This window comes from Exophiala viscosa (genome assembly GCF_022695815.1).
Source record: "Exophiala viscosa unplaced genomic scaffold EDD37scaffold_6, whole genome shotgun sequence".
In the NCBI taxonomy this organism is placed as follows: Eukaryota; Fungi; Ascomycota; class Eurotiomycetes; order Chaetothyriales; family Herpotrichiellaceae; genus Exophiala; species Exophiala viscosa.
This window is the reverse complement of record NW_026944358.1, coordinates 252,603-268,617: the sequence shown is the minus strand read 5'-3', so window position 1 is coordinate 268,617 and position 16,015 is coordinate 252,603. Positions and strand designations below refer to the sequence as shown.

Sequence of the window (16,015 nt, the reverse complement as noted above, 5' to 3'; positions counted from 1 at the left end):
AGCGAGATAATAGCGAGACTGGTGCCATGCGGTGGAAAGACCAGGAGCAAGAGCCCCATTGAGCAATTCGAGCCAATAAAGAGTTGTTGATGTACTTTAAGCATAAAAGCGCAATGGAAAAGTCGGCAGAGGCTGCGATCAAAGAGACAGGAAAAGTGGAGGATATGTAACTACATCACGATGCCGGATTGTATTCCGAAGGTGTGGAAGATACCGACACAGTGCCAGAAACTTCTCAATCAGCGGAAAGAAGTCAAAGCCGAGCAATTCCCGCTCTCTGCCAAGCCTCTTAGTCTCAATACAGACATACCTCAGCCTCATGAGACTTGACACGTGAGTCGGACTTTTGTCGGTCAGCCTTGCTGCCATCACAGACTTGTTTTGTTGAAATTTAACTTAGCGCGAACTCCATATGTGGTTGTCTTCGATCATATCTCTTTATCTGCTCGACCACTTCGACTGAACGAAAGCGACTCTTCTCGAAATGAGATACATATCACCACTCTTTGACTCCCCTTTACGGACACAGCCGCAACATGCGGGCCAGCCGATGGACTCTATGCCCTTTTACTGACCGGTATTTCCGCAGATGATATCGTCGGATGACGTTGGCTTCGCAGAAGCCATGCTTGTCAGTATTGCAGGTCAAATGAAGCCCATGCGTCGTGTCATCAAGGATGCCGTCAGGCCTTTACGCGAGCCTTCCCGCGCTGCCCGAAACGCCCGCCCCCGCGAGGTTGCGCAATATGACTAAGCCATGTAGCCGCATGTGGTAACAGCAGGTTATATTGATTGGGACATATTTCCATGCGCCTGTTTCTTTGCATTCTATCCTGTATATCATCAAGTCTTGCTTGTATGTTTTGCAATCGTGATCGCACGACAGTCTAAATGGCAGAATACTACAATCCTGGCGGTTATCCGCCTCCTCCGGCCCACACACAGAATACTTATCCACTTCCTCCTCGCCCGCAGCAGTATGAGGGGCAGCCTCAAGGTAATTCGGGCTACAGCTCGCCGGCTCCCCAGGTCAGTGTCGTTAGCGATGGTGTCGCGCGTGCTGTTAACTCGATCCAGAGCACATATGGGTATCAACCAGCCCGAGAAGACCAATATCAACACTCGCCGCGCTCTTCCGGTATGCAGGTCGGACAATATGGCGCACCAGACTATGAGTACGGACGAGAACGTCGCAACTCGGGCCCATATGCGGCCAGTCAATATCGCGGTAGCGAAGCCTCATACTATGCCCCTCCTCCACACGAGCATAGCGATCGTCCCAGTTCCAGAGGGTCGCGGAGAGGAAGAGAGAAGTCCCGGGACAGAGGCGAGAAACATGGACATCATGAAGCCGAGAAGGCTGTAGGTGCGACAGTGCTTGGTGGCGCTCTTGCTGGATGTAAGTTGCCTGCGATCGGTGTGGTTTGATCGACCCGACTGCTAATAGGAGCTAGGGGCCGGCCATGAGCTGGGTCATAGCAACAGTCTCGTCACTGTCGCTTCCACCTTGGTAGGAGCGTACGCCGGTCACAAGCTCGAATCCAAACATGAGAAAGATAAGGTGAAGAAACGTGAACACGAGCACAAGGAAGGCGAAAGCGTGGATTACAGCGAGTACCGTGCGGGCGGCGGTAGGCGCAGTCTGTCCCGCAGAAGGTCACGTAGCCGGAGAAGGGACGATAGGGAGGAGGACGCTGACAACTATGAGAGTGATGACAGCCGGCGCAGACGGCATCATCACCACCATTGAGCGGCACAGTCGAGCTCGATGACGATTTCATGACCCGATTTGCACTCTTTATTGATGCAGAGGACCCTGGGAGGTTTTGACAACACGTATAAGCGACTGAAGCATGTTGCTATTTGACTTGATCTTACTTGCCTCTGATATTTTCTCATGCTCGATGCTGACCTACCTCATGCAATCAATGTCATCCAAGCCTATTCATTTTCCGAACTCCCGGTAAACAAAATCCAGCATGGTTCAACGCCAAAAGTCCTTCCTTCATACGAGGCAGAGAGGCTAATGCAGTAATGATTTTTGCGAAGGACTCCTGATTGACAATGAGAAAACCTATCTATTTTGACATGAGGGACATCAGCGGTCGAAAACTGCCACCTTTTCTGAAGACCAGCCCATTACTTCTCACCCAGCAACAGATGCCGATGCACACCCCGACAGATAACAAGCAGGTATTCCTGCGCCGTGAAGTCGGCAAACTGGTCATTCTCACCTAGGTTACCACGATCAGCAACAAAGACAAACGTGCTGCTCCCAAAATAAGGAAAGCCCTCGTCGACTTTCTGCAAGGCACGCTTCATGGCTCGCACTTTTCGAAGCATGACTTTATCTCTCTTGACGTGTTGGAAATATAAGGCTGCAAAGGTCAAGGGGAGGACATGTTTGGTAAGGTTGTGGAAGTGAAATCTCCAGGTGTGGCGGGGCCCAAGGTAGGACCACGATGGTTTTTTCATTGTTTTTGTCTTGGGGGCGGTGGGGGTAGTGGTACTGGTGATTGGAATCTTTTCATTGATGATTGTGGTATTGGTGTTTCGAAGATCTGAGCATGAGGAGGAAGCTGAGCAGCTTTGTGGTTGGAGTTGCTGCGTGAAGTAGTCGAGACATGTTTGAATGATTGCTGTGCCACTGCAGAGTTCGGTGCATGTGGAGTGTACTATTCGCAAAGGGACGCTGGGGGTGTCTGGACTGAGATGTATCATCGGAGCAGTGTCTTCGTCTTCGGTTTCCTCGCCTTCATTTTCGTGAGGAAGAGAAGTGGCTGTCACTGTGATTGGTGACTTTGTCTTTGAGTCAAATGCTTCTCGGTGCAGGTTTGCCTGGTCATGTTGACGATGATAGGATGAAAGACGGACTTCTCGAATCAAGTCATTGGCGACCTGGTCGACGGGGACGATGTCAAGTCTTGTGTCCTTTCTCCCGTCCGAGACATGCAGGTATCCTGCTCCCAAAAGACCCACGAATCCGCCAACGGCTGCGCGACTATCGAGCCAGCCTGTGAAGGGATATCTCCATGCCGCGGAGATGATGCTCGGTCGAACGATCGTTACGGGCAAGGAGCCCGCCTTTCGAGATGAGATCAAATTCTCGGCTATGCATTTGGTCAGAGTGTATGTATTGGGTTGGCGACATGACTCCAACAGCTTCTTTTCGTCGACGGTATTGCTCTGGATCGCTCTGTATAGTGACTCCGCTGACTCGGGCAATGGAGTCAGTTCTGGTTTGATTGGAGAGGCGGTATGTGGTGTGACATACGCCGTGGACGTGGTAACCATCTGCTGAAGATGGGGACAGTTCTGGGCCAGGTTGAGTATGTTGAGACAGCTGTCGATATTGGCGCTTGCTGCTTTGGCAAGAGGCATGTCGAAATCTACTGAGGCCGCGCAGTGAATGATGTGCGTGACTTGACTGCAGATTGCTAGATAGCTGTCCAGTGGCAAGCCACAACGTGGAGCCTGGAGATCCCCCTCGACCAAGTGTATGTTTCCAGTCCATCTCTCATCCAGTAGAGAGAAGCAGAGAGATTGAGTCATATGATCAAATCGCTGCTGTATAGTCGTGCCAGCCTTGCTGCGAATCAACAGTAGGATCTTGTGGGTAGGAAGAGTGCCTTGGTTCTTTTGGCGACACAGTTCTTCGAGAACCACTTTTCCTAAGAAGCCTGTAGCACCAGTAAGCAGCACGCATGGTTGACACTCTGTTGCCATGTTCGCTTGCGTAATGAGTTGCCCGGGTGAAAGTAGCGCTGTGTGAAGATGTAGGATCTAATTAGTCGTCCAAGGGTTGAGGCTTCCACAAGATCTTATATCCTGTGGAAGGCTCAACGAAGCGCGCTAATACCATACAAAAATGACAGGCGGCACCTCGATGGCGCTTGTTCTTCCTGTTTAGGATATAGGAAGTTGAGAAGAGATCCTGCGCACTAGATTCGTGGGCCCAGGGATGCTGAGAGTCAACAGACCCTCTCATCCTCTCGCTTTTAAGTGTCTGCTGTGCAGTCATGGGTGTTCGAGACTATTGGAAATGATCCATGATCAGACTGGGCGATCAGGGGTACGACGGCACATACTCTGGATTCCTGCGCCATTGCTGCAAATGTGTTGCTTGCATGCTGCACTAAGAATACATCACACATATCCGAGCCACCGACTAATGGCTTAGTACAAATTGCCGTGACACTGCTGTGGGTTGAGGCCCGAGTGAAAGATAAGATCCAAAAGATCGAGATCTCAGCGAAAGACAGAATCCAGCAGGCTACACATAGAGTGGGGCGATGTAGAAACACACTTAATTGGGTAATTTGGCTATTCAGCCTCGGCCAGCCCTACCTATCAGCCCCCTTTGCTACCCGTGTTTGGAGGACATATCCGGCCCCTAGCCTGGACCCTACTACTGGTCGATCTCCACGTCTTAATTTAGCGAAAAGTACAAGCGACATTTGGCACAGCTTTTGCACATGCTTGCATGCTACAAACAACAGTAAAAGGCGACTTTTGGTGATTCACGCGCTTGATAAGGAGTGGCATGACGCGCGAGACGCCAATGGAGCTGGCCAGTGCAGGGACCCCAGAACGGCTTCTGTCCTCTTAACCGACCTGACAACAGAACCATTATTTTGGCTTGACCAATTCTCGTGTCAAAAGGACTGACCTGCAGAAGGTCATCACTCAGGTGAGCCATGTGGGAACGTGTAGGCCGCCAAATGATTCCACTGGACAATGCCGAATGAAAAAATTGCAAGCCCATTACGACAGTACGCACAGTGGTTGTTTCCGCTTCACCGATAGTGGGTCTAACGGTCAGTCTAGCCTCAGGACGAGGCGAGGTAGTCATTATGGCGAACCCTAGGGCTTCGTGACGGCCTCAGCGCTCCCGATCTGGAGCCTTTTGTGTCTAAAGATAACATCCCTCTCTGGCAAAAGGGTGTCGAAGGGGCGAACTGATAACATATGTGCCGAGGTTTGTGAAGTCGGATCTGAGCAAAGTCTTCAATATGTACGAGCCCCCATTTTCAGTTCATGTTTTCCGTATTGATTTGTTGGCCTCGAGCACATCTAGTGACCCATGTCTACAATATTGGGAACTTTTCACGATTCACCAGTCACAAGGCTCTTCAACTGGATAGGTCCTGGTGACGGCAGTACCTACCCGAATCATGAAGTGCCATCCCCTCCAAGCATCTATAGTGAGCAGGGAGGTGAAGAGCGGCATTCTCTCCAAGATCTGGGAGAGTCCCATGTATCCAGAACCGGGCCGGATTCACAAGGATCTGCAATACATTCTCCAGCTTTTAACTGGGTTCATGAACAACGACAGGAACATCACGACATCTACGAAGATCAAGACCAGTATCAGTGCACATAAGACTAACAACAATAACGACAATACAATCGTTGTTCAGTAGGGCCACGATCAGGATCCCGAGCACCCCAGGAATTGGACAGCGAAGAAAAAGTGCTTTATCGTCTTCGTCATCTGGTAAGTGTGCTTTTCATTAATGGCAGGACCTTTGCAATCGATGCCATGACTCGGATGATGCTAGTTTACTTCTACACAGTCTGTATACCTTCGTCGTCTACTGCGCATCAGCAATCTGTGTTCCCAGCATTCCGTAAGTACTCCTCTGTTTCGCCGCAAAAGGAGGACACCATCTGCAGCTGGAATGCTGACATCGTCGCGAATAGCTACCTGGTCGTCAAATACGATGTCTCCGAGATCACCGCCTCACTCGTGCTGGCCACTTACGTCCTTGGCTGTACGTACAGCACACCACTTCTCTTTACTATTGTACGTGACAAACACTGACCATGCGCCAGATGGCATCGGACCAATGTTCTTCTCGCCATTGAGTGAGATCGCCCTTGTTGACCGCGGTGCGCCTTACATCATCACATTCATCCTCTTCCTTATCATTTCGATCTGTACATCAGTCGTCGATGACTTCGCGGCCTCATAGTGCTACGTTTCTTGCAAGGCTTTTTCGCAGCCCGGCATTGGCTACTGGGGCTGCAACTCTCGAGGACATCTACGACGTCTCCCAGATCCCTTATGCCTTCATCTTCTGGGTTGCCGCAATGTATGGAGGTCCAGCTCTAGGACCCGCAATCTCAGGATACGCTGTTGCAAGCAACTGGCGATGGCCGATGTATGCAATCACAATCATGGCAGGTATTGTGCTGCCATTGCTAGCACTGTTACTCGAGACATCAGAACAGAATATCTTGCTTCGTCGAGCAGCTCGTCTGCGGCGATCGCAGGATGACCACAGATACAGAGCAGCCAGTGAGGTTGGACAACAGGTGGGCTTGAAAGCATTGTTCGCCAACTCGATGATCAAGCCCCTGGAAATCACGGTCAAGGATCCAGCCATTACATTCACGGCAGTCTACTCGGCCATCGTCTACAGCATCTACTACAGCTTTTTTGAAGCCTTCCCGATTGTGTACGAAGGACTCTACCAATTTTCTGTTGGAGCAGCAGGGCTGGTCTTTCTGGTCATCATAATCGCACTGGTCATCATCATTCCCGTGTACACGTGTTACCTCAGGTACGTATTTGCGCCCAAGGACAAAGCCGGACGGACGACCTTCGAGGACCGACTCTATCTGGCTCTTTATGCGACCTGGTTACCTCCGGCAGGACTGTTTTTGTTTGCCTGGACGGCTCGACAATCGGTGCACTGGATCTGGTCCACTGTTGGGATCGGCATCTACGCCGGTTCCAGCTTCGTCGTCTTCCAGTGTCTGATCTGCTACATTCCCTTGTCTTACCCTCGATATGTCGCCAGTTTACTCGCAGCCAACGACTTTTGCCGAAGCACAGTGGCAGCTGCTTTGGTCATGACATCGAGACAAATGTACCTCAAGATGGGCATTGCGCACGCCGTCAGCTTACTCGGTGGATTGAGTTTCACTGGTGTCATCGGCATGTTCATTCTGTACCATTACGGTCATGCGATGAGGGCTCGCAGTAAATTTGCTGAAAGCTAGGTTGGATGTCAAGCAAGATCAAACATGTTTCCGTAGATCAGGTTTACCTAAGCATAGAGGTTTATGGTGAAGCACCAACCAATGGCATCGTTCTGGAAATTCTAGGCCGCGAAAGGAGCACGACGTGGACCAGTCAGGATGTTTTCATAAGGCACAAGCCCACCTATCGGCCATCGGATGGCCACACCGGCAAAGGGACTCCGTCACTAAATAAAAGTCATCATCGTCCTTATCAGTGGTTTCTTCCCTATCGATAGTGGCGCGAAAATATTTTTTCCCTTCGTTTGGCTTCCCGGGCGACAACATTGCCCCTCCTTTTGCCACAACCCCGGACAATTTCGAAGGGGGCGCAGATGTGTTTAGACATCGACCGTGACGGTCTGTGAGGTAGACGGTGGGCTCAGCTCGACAGCGACGGCGACAGGGGCAATATTGTGGCTGCTTACACATTGCCGCCCCTTGCCCCTTAGACTCTTTGAGTGCGTGCCCGACGTCTCGATCTGACGTGGTAGGCGCATTGATGTAGCCCGTAGAATCGAGAGTCCTTCCAAGCATCCCGCATGATGATTGTCACAGAAAGCACTAGGGTCTGGGGGAAGAGGGCTCTTGTGGTTGCCCGTCTGAGGCTGACAGAAATAGATCTCCTTCGAGAAGCCCAAGAGTGACACTGCAGGTCAGGGGCAGCCACGGCAGAACATGTAACAGCGCCATACTCGTAGGACTATGGTGCGCTGTAGTCCGCCATGTCGTATGTCCAGCATGATAGTATTTTGGGTCCTTTTGGGCTCTTCGAGACACTTCGCCGAGGAAGAGAGATCGACGGCAAATTATTAATATTGAGATAGACTCGTTTGATTGGCAGGAAAGAGTATTCGTGGGTGATGGGAATTCTGAGTTCTGGTGCGTAGTTTGCTCTGGGATTCGGGACTGCGGCGGCGAGAGCGAGTGAGAGCGGTCAGGGCCTGGGAAACGATGGGGCGCTAGGGAAAAATTTTTGGGGGGTCCCTCGATCCAAATAAAATCTGCCACCGTTGCTGCCTCGACACTGACCTCTTTTTCTCCCTTCACATCCATCCATCTCTCCCTTCACCACCCTCTCCTCTTGCATTTACTCTTATCATAGAGTTCTTGCAACCGTTTTTTCTCTGTTCTAATAGACCGCCGGTTAGAGCAAGAATTGCCTACGAGCGCAGTCCGTGGGCACCAATTCACCCACAGACCGCTGTTTCTCAGCGCCCTCATTGAAAAATCCGATCTTGAAAAAGGTCGACCCTTAATCCTTTCCTTACCACCCTTCGAACCTCGAATCGAAAGTTTGCTGCGAAATGCCAGCAGTCGACAACATGACTTCCACACCAGTATCCTCCGCAAAGGAGACCAAGCAGTCCCTCGCCACCCTTGAGCAGATGTTGCAAAAATTGTCCGTGAGCAAGACTCAAGATGAGGCAAATGAATCCGCCAACAACCTCGCCACTCTCCTGAACGGCCCCATTGAGGAGCACGCTGTGCCCCAGAAGGCATTGGAAACCTTCAAGAAGCAACTTGCCAACAAGAAGGATGCTCTCGTCAGAGAGCGTGCCGTTGAGGGCATCAAGGCCATTGCCGCGCACTCCACCATTTCACCTGCGGTCGAGCCATATCTGATTTCCTTCCTCCCGCTCACCCTTGCCGCCGTCGGTGACAAGATGGTCTCTGTCAAGAACGCTGCGCAGGCCGCATCCCAAGCCATCGTCCGAGCCATCAACCCCAATGCCGTCCGGGCCGCCCTTCCTCACATCCGAAGTTCCATCATCACTGCCCAGAAATGGCCAGAAAAGATGAACGGCCTCGACTGCATCGAGACATTGGTCGAAACCGCGCCTACCCAACTTGCTTTCCTCGTTCCTACGCTGCTTCCGATCGTTTCCGAGTCGATGTGGGATACTAAGCCCGAAGTCAAGAAGAAGGCATACGGCACTATGGAAAAGATCTGCAAGTTGATTGAAAACAAGGATATCGAAAGATTCATCCCCGAGCTGATCAAGTGTATCGCTAAGCCTGAGAACGTTCCTGAAACCGTTCACTTGCTTGGTGCTACCACCTTTGTCACCGATGTCCATGAGCCTACACTGGCAATTATGGTTCCCCTGCTTGAGCGTGGTCTGGCTGAGCGTGAGACCGCCGTTCGAAGAAAGGCTGCTGTCATTGTCGACAACATGTGTAAACTTGTCGAGGATCCCCAGATTGTTGCCGCTTTCTTGCCCAAACTGATGCCTGCTCTTACCAAGAACTTCGAGACCATGGCCGACCCTGAGGCACGTGAGAAGACCAAACAAGGTCTTGACACTCTTTCACGTGTTGGTGCTGTTAAGGAAGATGGCAGCTTCCCTGAGGTTTCTAAGGCCGGTGAGATTTCCACCGTGTCCGAGATCCTCAAGTCCATCCTTGAGCAGAAGCACAAGGACGCAATTGCCAAGTCTGAGCAAGTTATTGAGTACGTCTCCGCCATTGCCGGTCAGTTAATCGACGAAAAGGCCACAGAAGCCATCGAGTGGGTTACCAACACCCAGGAGTTCCTCAAGACTATTGTTGGCGAGACTGATGCAGCGGCTGTTGCCGACTCACTCCGCAAGCGTGCCTCTCCAGGTATCGAGGAAGAGGCCGAGGCTGAACCTGATGACGAAGAGGGCGAGGATCTCTGCAATTGCACATTCAACTTGGCCTACGGTGCTAAGATTCTCCTCAACCAAACTCACCTCCGTCTAAAGCGTGGTCAGCGATATGGTCTTCTGGGACCCAACGGTTCCGGCAAATCCACTCTCATGCGTGCCATCAACAACGAACAGGTCGAAGGTTTCCCCAAGAAGAGCGAGGTCAAGACCGTCTTCGTCGAGCACGACCTTGACGCCGCCGATACCGAGCTTACCGTCATCGGCTGGACCATGATGAAATTGAAGCAAGTCGGTATTGAGACGTCAAAAGATGACATCGAGAAGCAGCTCCTTGAGTTTGGTTTCCTTCAATCACAATTCGAAGGTCTGATCACCTCACTCTCTGGCGGTTGGAAGATGAAGCTTGCCCTTGCCCGTGCCGTGTTCGAGAATCCGGATATCCTGCTGCTTGACGAGCCTACCAACCATCTGGACGTCAAGAACGTGGCTTGGCTCGAGGACTACCTCAAGAACTCTCCGTGCACTTCTATCATTGTCTCTCACGACTCCAAGTTCTTGAACAACGTCATCCAGCACGTTATTCACTACGAGCGTTTCAAGCTCCGCCGATACCGTGGTAACCTGACCGAGTTCGCCAAGAGAGTGCCATCTGCTCGGTCCTACTTTGAGCTTGGTGCTTCTGAGATGGAATTCAAATTCCCCGAGCCTGGTTTCCTCGAGGGTGTCAAGACCAAGGCCAAGGCCATCGTCCGTGTCAGCAAAATGACCTTCCAATATCCAGGTACCGACAAACCTCAGATTCAGGATATTACCTTCCAGGTCTCTCTTGGTTCTCGTATTGCCGTCATTGGCCCCAATGGTGCCGGCAAATCTACCCTGGTCAACGTTCTCACTGGTGAATTGATCCCCACGCAGGGTGAGGTCTACCAGCATGAGAACATCCGTATTGCTTACATCAAGCAACACGCTTTCGCTCACATCGATAACCATTTGGACAAGACTCCATCCGAGTACATCCAATGGCGTTTCCAGACTGGTGAAGATCGTGAGACCATGGATCGTGCCAACAAGATCGTCACTGAGGATGATGAAAAGGCCATGGACAAGATCTTCAGGGTTGAAGGAACCCAACGTCGTGTCATTGGTATCTCCTCCCGAAGAAAGTTCAAGAACTCCTATGAGTACGAGTGCTCGTTCGCCCTTGGTGAAAACGTCGGCATGAAGAACGAGAAGTGGACGCCTATGATGACTGCGGACAATGCCTGGCTTCCTCGAAACGAGCTTCTGGCTTCTCATCAAAAGATGGTCGCAGATGTTGATCAGAAGGAGGCTCTCGCCAGCGGTCAATTCCGACCCCTGGTCCGTCGCGAAATCGAGCAACACGGTGCCAACTTCGGTCTCGATACCGAACTCATCTCCCACTCCCGGATGCGTGGTCTCTCTGGTGGTCAACGTGTCAAGGTCGTGCTTGCTGCTTGCACGTGGCAACGTCCTCATTTGATTGTCCTGGACGAGCCTACCAACTACCTCGACCGTGACTCCCTCGGTGCTCTGTCCAAGGCTCTCAAGACCTTCGAGGGTGGTGTCGTCATCATCTCTCACAACGCTGAGTTCACTGAGAGCTTGACCAACGAAGTTTGGTCTGTCGTGAGCGGCCGAATGACGCCATCTGGACATAACTGGGTTACCGGACAAGGTGCTGGTCCTCGTCTAACCGACAAGGGAGACGATGAGGAAGACAAGTTTGATGCCATGGGTAACAAGATTGAAGGCAACAAGAAGGCCAAGAAGTTGACATCGTCTGAGCTCAGAAAGAAGAAGAAGGTTGGTGACAATTCTTCATATGCTCACAATGATATGTGCTAACATGATATCAATAGGACCGTATGGCTCGCCGCAAGAGAGGTGAAGAAGTGTTCTCCGATGAGGACGACTGAGCGACAGACATCCAGACCTTTTCACGCAATCACGGCTTCGAAGATGCATTCACCGGCGTTTATTACGACATGATATTCCTGGGCAAGTGTATTCGGCAATGTTTTTTTGAAATGCTTTGAGTTGTCTTTCGACTATTCAGGTCCAAAGAACAAAAGAAAAGAATGGCGATAGAGAGTCGTTGCATGATATCCTTGACGATAGACTAAGAGAGTCGATTGAGACGATCAGCCATCCATAGATAGTGGCATGTTGCCGAATGCAAAAATGTTGAACAAAGATTGAACAGTATTGTTTTCTTACATGGAATCTTGCACCTCATCTACACTGCCTCCTAACCTGATCATGCTGAACGTATCATCCTGTCGTGGATTTCACGTAACATTGGAAAGCGAATGCTACATTACAGGAATGGCCTTAGCGAACTTTCCGGTCCACCAGTCTTATTTAGTTTACAGCGCCATAGAAACTGGTTGCTGGTCTTCACGGAGAAATATGACTTCAGATTTTTGAGTACATAAAATGCATGCCTCTTCTCGAGAGTAAATGACGGGTATCATATCAAACAGCCTGATCCCCCTAGATTTTGAACGACATCAAACACAGCCACTTGGCTCAACGGTCAGATTTTGAACCGGGACAAATCGCCCTACGCCTCGCTAAAACCAAGAGAAAGAAAAGGACAAAATAAAGCTTATACTGGGCGACTCTTGCAGAGAATCACATGTTTTCCACGAATCGTCCACCACTGCGAGCACTGCTTCTGCTCACATGGCTGCCGTCGTGACTTGACAAGCTTCGGCCAACTCCATCTCTTTGACCAGGGACCAAGAGCCCAGTCGGTAGTGGTGGCGCGTCGTCGTCCAAAGCAGGTGCCTGCTGAATGGGCAATCTGATAAAACTGGCGGCGGGACTGAGAGTGACCGGAGTTCGAGCAGGACTTGGCCGCATCACAGCATATCCATCGGGCCGGCTAGGTGTGGTCAATGACACTTGACTGCTGTTCTGTTGTGCATCGGCAAAGTCTCTGGCACTTGATCCGGGCATTATTCCACGCGTTGCTGTTGTCGGTGAAGAGGGGAAAGTGGGCGAGTGACTACCCGCGCCGCCATAGAAGCCTGCGCTATCACGATAGAAGGTAGACCCAGCAAGGCCTCTGTCCGCGTTGCGCAGTGGATCCGAGGGACCAGCATGAGTGTCTTTCTCGAAGGCGCCATAGTTCCCCCCGTAAGGATCACCATTATTACCCAGCACCGGAGCGATCTTCCTCCCAGCTATCCGCCGAAATCCACGTTCCGACTCTCTCATGCTGGGGTCTGTGCCACCAGTGGCCGTGGTTTCGGTTGTTTGAATGCTGTTTGGTCGAAGTCGCTTCAAGCTGTTCGCAAAAACAGCAGCAAAGGGTACATTGGAGGATCGTTGGGACATGGCGTAGGAAGGGTTCGAGCCGGTGGTGAGCTCCCTTGCAGAAATCTGCTCGGGCAATTGACCGCGTGCTTTCAGTCGACGGCGATACCATCGAAGGATGACAAGCACAATAAGCAGCAAGATTGCGATCCCAGCAACGCCTCCAACCACTCCTCCCACCACTTGTTGTTGCGTAGGAGTCAAGCCCGTGCTGCTTCCACCTCCAGAGCCTGAAGTACCGGAGGCCGAACTCGACGTAGCCGCTGCACCAGATGATGCTGTTGTGGAGCCAGCAGCCCCCAGATCCGCAGAGCCTGATGAAGACTCGCTTGTAGAGGTCGCGGAAACACCAGATGTCTGGGAGGTCCCCGAGTAGACTGAGGGAGTACTTGTGAGCTCGCCAAATGTGAATGTAGCAGAGGTACTCGTCGTACCCCCATCGCTTGTCGTCTCGGTGATTGTGAGGCCATTTGAATTTGTGGTGGTAAAGACACTGTTGGTGGTAGACTCTGCCACAAAGAGAGTGCCATTTTGCAAGGATACTTCGTAAGTCGACGTGGCTGTGACCGTGACAGTGTTTTGTGCTGAAGTACTGCTCGATTCTCGAAATGATGTGGTGCTGTTGCTGAACGATTCGCTGATGATGGGCCCGGCAGAACTCGACGCAGTGTTTGTTGTGATGGCTGAGCCGTCAGTAGTCTGGCTTCCGGTTGCAGAAGTTGAAGCGGTCTGCGAACCGGAGGTGATTGTTTGTTGGGATGATTCGGCTGTACTGCCACTGGCTGCCGGGCTTGTGCCTGAAACCCCAGCTAACGTCACCGATACGGATGCGGAGGCTCCAGCAGACACTGCAACAACCGTAGCAGACGTCCCAGCAGTCACTTCTGTAAGTTTTGAGGTGGAGGTCCCATCATTGACATTGATCTCAACCACACTGGCGGTGACCGTGGCATCGGGTGCTCTTGGTCGGAGATAGATTCCAGCTTTGCCCCGCGGATGAATATGTCGAGGAACTCTTTCGTATTGACCGTAGATGTTTCTTCTTTGGAAATCCGACAGGCTGAGAGTGCGACTTGCGATAATAGGCGTGTCAGGGTCGCCTCCTCGGATACCCATTTCTGAAGTAAATAGACCTTCCGTCATTCTGGACCCAGTATCGCGTGGGTTTCGTATTTCTGGGTTTAATATTTTCACCCTTTTCGCAGGTCTTTCCATTTTCCCGGAGTGATCAATGTGTACATCAAGTAATGTGGTGGACTGGACTAGTTTTCAATTCGCTTTGGTCGGTTCGTATGGTTCGCAGAGACGATTTTTTTGGGTAGAGTGTTTCTCGACAGTGGTAATGGTGTGCGTTATCGGCGAACGACGGCGCGGTGAGCAAATGTAGGGCTTCGAGCGGATAAAATGAGTGACTGATTCAAAACGAACGGCAGCTGGCGAAAAGCTCAGCGAGGGCGAAGTTGGTAAAGGGAATGTCTGCGCCCGGCACGAAATACAGTGTTAGTGGTTGCATCTAAGACATTCTGACCGGGGTGGCTTTGGAGTGGGTATGCACCTCGAGAATAGCTATCGCATGTCGCAATATTGAGAGTCTCTCTCTACCAGCTTGCGTTCAGGTGTTGGCGACGGAGGTGGATAAGTGGTGAAGAAAATGTCTATGATCGTCGATTCATAGCAAATGGTTGTTGTCTTTCGAGCTCCGTCCTTCTCTTAAAATGCTCCCAGCCCCAGACAAAACACTGGGTGGAGTATCAAAGTCGTACTATTGGAGACAAATTGCTTAGGACGGGCAATGGCGATTAATGAAGGTAGCAGGTGTAACAATCGACACGCGACATTGTTGTGAAGACGACGAGGACGACGAAACCGAAAAGGGTCCTCCAGAGAAGACAAGGGGGGCTCGTATAGTTAATGGTGTGGAAGTGGCCGATTGAAGGGGATACGAACTTTCGAAGGAGAATAACTGATGAAAGGCGCAGCGCAGGCAGATGAGTGGCAGGGCAGAAAGACAGAGAGACAGAGACAGTCGACAGACAAGACAGACGCCTGTGGATAAACCCTAAGCCTAGTGCTCTAAGGCTCCCCAACCTAAAGGGCGGGCGCCATTTGGCAAAGTCCTAGTTCAAGGGGCGCAATGTCTTCTATTGGGTTGAACGAGTCCTAGCGACTGTTAGCGGCCATTAGCGCTCCGTAGCCCGCGTTTAGCCCGCACTGTCCACGACTGTTCCTGCAGCTGGCGCATCTGGTCGGAAATGAAGCCACCGACACTTGGTGGCATTGGGTCCATCAACTGTCGAATGAATCTCTTTTCTTCTTTTCATCCTCCTCCACTCTAGAAATTTGTTCATCAAAAACCTTTCCATCAAATTTCCTAGTCTCCTCAGCTCTACCTGTGCCATGGGAAGCTGCCCCCCACCGAGAGGAAAAGCCAACCAGCGCCTTGCATCTCGATGAGTTTGGGTGTAACGGTCTGAGGTCTCTTCGCGTGCAGCATCTCGGCGACGAGGGCCATCCCTGCCCATCTCCGTCTTTCAGAAGAAAAACCCCTGCTCGGACATGCATCCGGATGTTGTGCATTTCCTCTCACACGGCGCTTGGTCAGAGCCTTGTCCCTTTGAACCTCGCGTTTGCGGTGCTCTTCGCAGGCTTTACGTTTGCTTGGGCGGCTTCGAAAGATTATCCGCAAGCGCAGAACATCCAGTGCCTTCCACAATCGACCTCTCTTCAGCTTCATAACGTTGCACACACCTCTTTGAGAGCAGACAACCTAGGTGGTGTAAAGCGATTGCACAAGGTTGACCATGGTGATGTTGAAACTGTAGTGTTGATTGGCTCAAACATGGAGCATTCTCGCCATGCTACCAGGTCTGAGGTAAGCGGATCAGTCGCGTGCTTCTCGTTCACATCTTTTTCTTGAAACATGAACTCAATTTCTGGAGACAAGGCTGCCCTTGCTTGTTGACTCCGGCAAGGATGGTATGCCTTGACGAGCTGCTAGGTCAGCGGCTCCGTGG

The 16,015-nt window shown here is 51.4% G+C and overlaps 5 protein-coding genes across 5 annotated transcripts; 3 read left to right on the top strand and 2 right to left on the bottom strand.

Moving 5' to 3' along the window:
• Nucleotides 1-891: 891 nt before the first annotated feature.
• Nucleotides 892-1,772, top strand: EDD37DRAFT_650564 (uncharacterized protein; the record flags this gene model as incomplete). Its single annotated transcript, XM_062818265.1, has 4 exons — nt 892-1,029; nt 1,078-1,399; nt 1,455-1,631; nt 1,720-1,772. 4 exons carry the CDS (start codon nt 892-894, stop codon nt 1,770-1,772), a joined length of 690 nt encoding a protein of 229 aa, XP_062669355.1.
• Nucleotides 1,773-1,960: 188 nt separating this feature from the next.
• On the bottom strand, nt 1,961-3,872 carry EDD37DRAFT_425101 (male sterility protein-domain-containing protein). The gene has a single exon (XM_062812601.1). The coding sequence runs from the start codon at nt 3,724-3,726 to the stop codon at nt 2,140-2,142; it is 1,587 nt and encodes a 528-aa protein (XP_062669354.1). The 5' UTR covers nt 3,727-3,872; the 3' UTR covers nt 1,961-2,139.
• A 1,211-nt stretch (nt 3,873-5,083) lies between these two features.
• EDD37DRAFT_658065 (MFS transporter) lies at nt 5,084-7,008 on the top strand (the record flags this gene model as incomplete). Its single annotated transcript, XM_062818941.1, has 6 exons — nt 5,084-5,317; nt 5,424-5,497; nt 5,577-5,630; nt 5,704-5,774; nt 5,836-5,974; nt 6,006-7,008. The coding sequence occupies 6 exons, from the start codon at nt 5,084-5,086 to the stop codon at nt 7,006-7,008; spliced, it is 1,575 nt and encodes a 524-aa protein (XP_062669353.1).
• Nucleotides 7,009-8,043: 1,035 nt separating this feature from the next.
• EDD37DRAFT_631725 (elongation factor EF-3) lies at nt 8,044-11,902 on the top strand. Its single transcript, XM_062816670.1, has 2 exons — nt 8,044-11,483; nt 11,540-11,902. Exons 1-2 carry the CDS (start codon nt 8,334-8,336, stop codon nt 11,594-11,596), a joined length of 3,207 nt encoding a protein of 1,068 aa, XP_062669352.1. The 5' UTR covers nt 8,044-8,333; the 3' UTR covers nt 11,597-11,902.
• A 332-nt stretch (nt 11,903-12,234) lies between these two features.
• On the bottom strand, nt 12,235-14,708 carry EDD37DRAFT_424904 (uncharacterized protein). Its single transcript, XM_062812600.1, has 2 exons — nt 14,555-14,708; nt 12,235-14,477 (listed from the first exon to the last, which is right to left on the bottom strand). The coding sequence occupies exon 2, from the start codon at nt 14,214-14,216 to the stop codon at nt 12,315-12,317; it is 1,902 nt and encodes a 633-aa protein (XP_062669351.1). The 5' UTR covers nt 14,217-14,477; nt 14,555-14,708; the 3' UTR covers nt 12,235-12,314.
• Between the last annotated feature and the right edge of the window lie 1,307 nt (nt 14,709-16,015).

Coding starts and splice junctions, on each gene's coding strand:
- EDD37DRAFT_425101 (XM_062812601.1), bottom strand. CDS start 3,726: ATGGCAACAGAGTGTCAACCATGCGTGCTGCTTACTGGTGCTACAGGC.
- EDD37DRAFT_424904 (XM_062812600.1), bottom strand. CDS start 14,216: ATGGAAAGACCTGCGAAAAGGGTGAAAATATTAAACCCAGAAATACGA.
- EDD37DRAFT_631725 (XM_062816670.1), top strand. CDS start 8,334: ATGCCAGCAGTCGACAACATGACTTCCACACCAGTATCCTCCGCAAAG. Junction 11,484..11,539: donor AGCTCAGAAAGAAGAAGAAG/GTTGGTGACAAT, acceptor TGATATCAATAG/GACCGTATGGCTCGCCGCAA.